General features: G+C 37.0%; 1 protein-coding gene across 1 annotated transcript in view; it reads right to left on the bottom strand.

Annotated features, from left to right (window-relative positions):
• LOC127643274 (E3 ubiquitin-protein ligase znrf3) overlaps window positions 1–7,583 on the bottom strand; it is a 104,061-nt gene that overhangs the window by 4,196 nt on the left and 92,282 nt on the right. Inside the window, exons 4-7 of the mRNA XM_052125945.1 lie at window positions 2,765–2,896; window positions 2,163–2,270; window positions 1,775–1,942; window positions 474–576 (exon numbers count right to left, since the gene is read on the bottom strand). Coding sequence (XP_051981905.1) covers window positions 474–576; window positions 1,775–1,942; window positions 2,163–2,270; window positions 2,765–2,896 — 511 coding nt within the window. The remainder of the gene's footprint in view (window positions 1–473; window positions 577–1,774; window positions 1,943–2,162; window positions 2,271–2,764; window positions 2,897–7,583) is intronic.

The following is a 7,583-nucleotide window of genomic DNA, read 5'->3' as shown; positions in this document are numbered from 1 at the left end:
ACAGTACTAACAATGGTAATAATAATAATAGTATTAATAATAACAATAATGATACTGATGACAATGATGGCAATGGTGATAGCAATGATGAGAGCAACGACAATAACAACAGCAAAAAAAAAAAAAAAATTATATATATATATAGTAATCATAAGAGTAACAATAATGATAATAATGGCAATGATGACAAAAATAACAAAAATATAGTAATATCCGTGGGTTGATTAAAAAGGTGGGAGGAGTCGAAGTTGAAAGGAGAGAGAGGATTCATAGTTGTAAGAGATCAGAAAGTGTTGGATGGCAGAGGTCGGTTTCAGATGCGTAATTATAAGGGGGAGATGTGTATTCCATTGTAATAAAGTCTGTAATAAGATTTTTCCAATGGTTAATGTGTATTTTGTTACGAGTTTTCCAGTTCATGAGGATAGTTTTCTTTGCGATGGTTAGATGTAGGGTTATCTTCTGATGCTCACCAATGATGTTGTGCCTGCAGTGTGGACAGGTGTGGTGCTGCAGTAGCCAAGGGTCCACACATTTCTTATGGAAGCGGTGTGCACAGGGGATCACCCTCAACTCCTGTATGTGTGGAACAGAAGATTGGAGAGGTCAACAGATCCTCCTTAACATTATGCTGGCTTTCCAGTTATTGCAGAGATATTCCTCAACATCCTTAGATATTGCAAGAGCAAGAATATTAGATAACTGCCTTTTTAATTCAGTGTTTTACCTTCATGGAGGTATTCACAAATGGTATATGCTTTAGTTGACAAAAAACATAATCATTTGCCATGTAATGTTTAAGCATGTATGTAAACTGTAGATGGCGCCACAGTTTCAGCATTTCAGTGCTTTTTAGGGCACTAAAAACTGTCCCGAGACCAATGCTTATGAGGTATAAATAAGGCCCAGTAAGAATCTGTCTTTTTGCAGGCTTTGCAGATTTCAGAAGAATTGGAACACTGGATAACAGCAAAATTATTGGGTGTACAATTATAAACACCTATAGATTTCAACAGAATAATAAAACATTCCAAAAGGCAATTTTTATTGCTCCGAAGACATAGTGTCACCAAATCTCAAAACCCATCAAAACATGATGGACTCCTTTGCATTCAGTCGCAATGAACAAGTTCACAGATCTTACCCACAAAAATCATTCTCTGTCCCCAAGTATGACTCATCCTCCTCCCTCAGCCTTTCCGCCCTGCTTTTGTTGCTTTTCTTCATCACAGAAAAAATCCTTTGATGCCATTGAGCCTTTTATATTGCCACTTCCTCTGTGCTTCCCAGACGCCTTGATTTCTTTGTTGTGCACTTTTTTTTTTACAATGACACATAACCGCAAAAGGCGAATAAAACAAAAAACTGAACCCAATGGCACCAGTATTCGTCTTCAAGTACTTTGAGACAAAAGTAGAACAAGGAGGCCAAGAAAAAGACATTTGCTGACATAGGGTTTATAGTTGAAACTAGTAAAAAATTATATCAATAACTTCAGTTGAGGAGTTCAATCAACCAAAATAAATAAACTAGAAAGCATGACTCATTTTCCAAGGTTTTGAAGTAATGGTTTGGTATATCTCTTCTGGTCTGTTAGTCTGTCATTTGGTTTTGGAATAGATTTAAGAATTTTCATGTCAAATGAATTTACCCATTGAAAGAGAAAGTAGATGTCTGACTTAGAGTGATTGTTTGGGTAATAAGCATGCTTTTTTAAAATCGGCTTCTTGGCTTATGGCACAGGTAACATTTGCATATTGCTGAAGGATTTTACCTCTCCTTCAATGTATTTTTCAAGGCAGATGGCACAGTCTGATTTGGAACTGCTGCTCAGCGAGTCTGATGCCCCACAGCTGGGCTCGCGCTGACCTTTGACCTTAGCCTTGAACTTGCGTGTTTCCATCTTCTCCAGGGCCTGAATGGCCATCCGGTTCATGGAACTCTGACAGGTGGAGAATAAATTACAGACAGAAGAGAAGACAGACAAAGTCAGAAGGATGGCATGAAATAAGCAAAAAAACTTCAATTGAAAATCCACATGTAACAGATGACCTCTTCGAGAATGATCCAACATGTGTGTTAAAATAAAGTCAACACTTGGAGCTCAAACTGCACTGTTAACTGTAACAGAACCCATGTAAAACTGTTACATGTAACCTCACCTGGCTGCGTCTTTGCTTGAGCTTTATCTTAATGAGGAGGATGAGGCAGACCAGGGACACCACAACAAAGAACGCCAGGAAGATTCCCATGTCAAAATACTCTGTTGGCTGCAGTATACAAAGGCAGGAAAACAACAGCTCAATAAAATATACTCTTAAGTACTCTGCACAATTTGTAAATGTTTATTAAGCATATATTATGTGTATTGTGCATTGTGTATACTGTGCACTTTTGTATATTGTTTATTCTGTACATTGTGTTTATTACACACTACTGTCGGTGATGTGCTACCATTGTGGTATTTCAGCACAAAAACAATCATGCATATTGAGAGATTGCAGATGTCATACTTGAACATCTATCTATATTCTGCAAAATGACCTGCTATGTAATCCTAGTATGTTTATGTACAGTACTTATGGGACAAAGTGTTGCTATAAAAACTAATGTCATTTTGTTTCTCCATGGCTCTAAGTGGGGAATGAAAAATGTAATGTGTATGTGTTTATACTGTATAAATGTATATGTACACAATGCATCATCTTACGTATGTTTCAATGCATGTAATGAGCATGTTGACAAACTCCATGTGAACCCTCACCCTTGGTGGCCGATGTTGAATTCTGGCACGTGCTACTTTCTGCTTGTTGACTATGTTCATTAGTTTAACTGCATCTGCTCCTTTGACAAAGACCACTGGCCTCTTTAGAGGGTCCTCCGAAACCTGGTTCAGCTGAAAGAATGAATGTCGGTAAATAGAAAGGAAAACAGAGAAATTATATTTCAAGCTGACGTGCCAGGCCATGCCTAACAATTAAATGACACAGACACCAAGAGAAAATGTTTCTTAAATCAGTATTTTTGTCCTGTTTTCCATTAAAAATATCTAAACATCTTTAAAACAAGATAAACAAAATAGCTTGAGACATAATTTATTAAATCACACACGCGCGCACACACACACGCACACACACACACCCCCACACACACACTAGGACTGTCAATTGGACAGAGGAACTACAATTTTTAAAGTTTTACCTTAAATCTTTTCAAAATTAAAAAAGTCAGCTGATTTTTAAATTGAGTTTTTTTCCTTAGTCCACAAGAGGGTGCATTGTATCCATAAACAATACAGCACCGTCAAATATTATTGCAAAGAACATTCCTTGCTGTTGAAAAAGAGCATTTCATTTTCAACTAATGTGCATAAAATGAATCAATAAAAAAAAGTTTCAGTTGAATGTTGGTTAGCAAGACTCCCAGATAGCAGTGGTTTTCGGCTGAACTCATTAGTGAAACAGCTCAGACTGAGCACAGGCCAGGGATTGTTCAAACAGATGGTACACAACAGAATGGAACTGAATGTGAGGATTGAGACACACAATTCCAACTTGAACATCTTTCCTGACAAAGTGTTTAAAAACTCACTGCTTAATCTGATAAACGCTTCTAAGAGAGCAAGACGCAATGGCCAAATACCTCCACCAACTGTACAGGGCTATTCAAATAGTAAATATATATATTTACACAAACACACACACATACAGTATATATACAGTTGAAGTCAGAAGTTTACATAACACTTAGGTTGAAGTCATTAAATCTCATTTTTATACCACTACAAAGATTTAATATTAAATACAAACTATACTTCTTGCAAGTCGTTCCGGACATCTACTTTGTGCATGACACAAGTAATGTTTCCCATTATTGTTTACAGACTGATTGTTTTACTTTTAATTGACTATATCACAATTTCAGTGGGTTAGAAGTTTATATTAAGTTAGCTGTGCCTTTAATCAGCTTGGAAAATTCCAGAAAATGATGTCAAGCCTTTAGACAATTAGACAATTATCTTCTGATAGGCTAATTGGAGTCAATTGAAGGTGTACATGTGGATGTATTTTACGGCCTACCTTCAAACTCTTTGCCTCTACTTGACATCATGGGAAAATCAAAATAAATCAGCAAAGAAAAAATTGTGGACCTCCACAAGTCTGGTTCATCCTTGGGAGCAAGTTCCAAATGCCTGAAGGTACCACATTCATCTGTACAAACAATAGTATGCAAGTATAAACACCATGGGACCATGCAGCCACCATACCACTCAGGAAGGAGACACATTCTGTCTCCTAGAGATTAATGTAGTTTGGTGCGAAAAGAGCTAATCAATCCCAGAACAACAGCAAAGGACCTTGAGAAGATGCTGGAGGAAACAGGTAGACAAGCATCTATAGCCACAGTAAAACAAGTCCTATATCAACATAACCTGAAAGGCTGCTGAGCAAGGAAGAAGCCACTGCTCCAAAACCGGCATAAAAAGCCAGACTACAGTTTGCAAGAGCAGATGGGGACAAAGATCTTACTTTTTGGAAAAATGTCCTGATGAAACAACAATCTTATCGTTTGGCCATAATGACCATTGTTATGTTGGGAGGAAAAAGGGTCAGGCTTGCTAGCCAAAGAACACCATCCCAACCGTGAAGCGTTGGGGTGGCAACATCATGTTGTGGGGGTGCTTTTCTGCAGGAGGGACTGGTGCACTTCACAAAATAGATGGCATCATGAGGAAGGACATTTTTTTGACTATATTAAAGCAACACATCAGCCAGGAATTGAAATCTCTGTCATACCTCCAAAGTTGTGGCAAAATGGCTTAAGGACAACAAAGCCAAGGTATTGGAGAGGTCATCACAAAGCTCTGACCTCAATCTGATAGAAATTTGTGGGCAGAACTGAAAAAGGGTGTGCGAGCAAGGAGGCCTACAAACCTGACTCAGTTACACCAGTTCTGTCTGGAGGAATAGGCCAAAATTCCAGCAACCTTTTGTGAGAAGCTTGTAGAAGGATCCCCAAAACATTTGACCAAGTTAAACAATTTAAAGGTAATGCTATCAAAAGCTAAATGTATGTAAACTTCTGATCCACTGGGAATGTGATGAAATAAATAAAAGCTGAAATAAATAATTCTCTCTACAGTTATTCTGACATTTCACATTCTTAAAATAAAGTAGTGATCCTAACTGACCTAAGACAGGGAATGTTTTGTACGATTAAATATCAGGAATTGTGAAAAAAATTAGTTAAATGTATTTGGCTAAGATGTATGTAAACCTCTGACTTCAACTGTATGTGCGCATATATATATATTGATTTAACGCGTTCAGCTATACACAGTTTATTACAGTGAACAAAACATTAACAACTCTTCAATGGACACAAATCACAAACATGCGTTACATTCTTGCATTCATAACACTAGGAGGAGCGCAAATGCGAACTAAGGGATCTCAAGACATGTTTAAAGATTATATTTAACTTGACACAGTGACCTAAACATTTTATTTTTATAACGCAACACACATGAGATGCAACACAAGCATGTCTGATGCAGGTCATATGGTCTTAACCTTGTTGGTAGTTAAATATTTGTGAGGTAAAGGAGGTGTCCTTTAAACTGTTACACCATTTTTACCTTGTCAATCTTTATTTAAGAAACATGCTCCCTGAAATAGATCCACTTTGCTCCTTCAGTAATGCTGTAGATGAATCGGCCCCTCACCTTTTTTGGGAATGTGTCCACGCTGTAGTATTCTGTTTATTTTTCTTGCCAAGTTTTTTTATACATAAAGTGTAAATTTATGTCTATGAAGCCCCTAGTTGCACTTTTTTGTAAAGGCTTAAAATATTATTTAAATACTCTTTGTACCTCCAACAACTCCAAAGCATTGAAAACCATTGCACTATGTAAAGAATATAATGTCTTGGCATTATTGTAAAATATATCTGTAGTATTGTGTACTACGTATATCCCTGGCTTGTTTCTAAAAAAAAAAAGTCTGACGCAGGTGTAAATTGACGGGTCCTAAAACAAGCACTCATAATAAATCTCCAACTGATTGACAAATTCACTTGTGAAATGGATTGCTGTGAACTGTATGCCAGTGATTGACTTATGATCAATAATATGGTAGTAAACAATACATTGTATTCTAAAGCCGCTTTTTGAATGGTTTCAATGATGAACTCTTCTGCCACAAGAATGTAATGCATTTTAATTATCTGAATATTATTATTTATTTATATACATTTTATATAATTATTTTTTTAATAAAAATTATAACATATAATTTTTAAATATTTAAAGATAACTGTTATTATGTATTATTTCATCATTATATATTGAATTATTGTTATATGAGGGGCTTTCTCAGCAAATATTTGTATATGCGATTAATCAGGATTAATTAGTCGGGACACCATGTAATTAATTTGATTACAAATTTTAATCGATTGACAGCCCTAATATATATTATATATATAAAACATCCAGTGAGCAGCTGGAAATGCCTTGTTGATGAGTGAGGTCAACAGAGAATGGCCAGACTACTTTGAACTTACAAAGTCTACGGTAACTCGGATAACCGCTCTGTACAATTGTGGTGAGAAGAATGCTATTCTGTGATGTAGGTTGGTGCTGTTTTGGCGGCATGAGTGGACTTACACAATATTAGGCACGCGGTTTTAATGTTGTGGTTGATCGGTGTATACACACACACACACACACACACACACACACACACACACACACACACACAGTTGAAGACAAAATGATTAGCCACTGTTATCCAATGACTTGCCTATTTAACCTAACTTAATTAACCTAATTAATCCCCCAAGCACTTCAAACTGAGGATTAGTATCTTGTAAAACAACTAGTGAAGTAATATAAAACTGTCATCATAACAAAGACAAAAGAAATTTGTTTAGACTTGAGAAAAAGAATTGTAAACGCTCACAATGCAGGAGAAGGATATACATGTTTACCAAAGTGTTTTCAGGTCGTGCCGTGAGAAGTATTATCAAGAAGTTTGAAGAGACTCACACAGTGGAGAACAAGACTGGCAGAGGCAGGAAGCAAAAGATTTTAAAAACCTTGGAAAGAAAACTGGTGAGAGAGGTTTCTAAAGACTCAAGAACTATTGCCAAAACACTAGTGAATGATTTAGCCAAGTTTGGGATTGATGTCTCAACGAAGACACTCACAAGGATCCCTGCACAGGAATGGACTGAGAGGTTGCAGACCAAGAAAATCTCCACTTCTGAAGAGCCACCTCCAAGCTAGACTGAAATTTGCCAAGGACAACCTAGAGAAAAATTATGCATACTGGAAACGTGACCTTTGGTCAGATGAGACAAAACTAGAGCTCTTTGGCCATAGAGATGTTCCCTATGTTTTGAGAAAGAAGGGAGAGGCACTCAACCCAAAGAACACAGTTCCCACAGTGAAACATGGCAGTGAGAGTATAATGCTGTGGGGATGTTTCAGTGCATCTGGAACTGGGAACCTCATCAAGGTCGAAAGAATAAGATAAGAAGATTTTGAAAGACGACCTCAGGCAATCTGCAACAAAACTTGG

This window comes from Xyrauchen texanus, chromosome 4, assembly GCF_025860055.1.
Source record: "Xyrauchen texanus isolate HMW12.3.18 chromosome 4, RBS_HiC_50CHRs, whole genome shotgun sequence".
Taxonomy (NCBI): domain Eukaryota; kingdom Metazoa; phylum Chordata; class Actinopteri; order Cypriniformes; family Catostomidae; genus Xyrauchen; species Xyrauchen texanus.
This window is presented reverse-complemented; position numbering and strand designations above follow the sequence as displayed.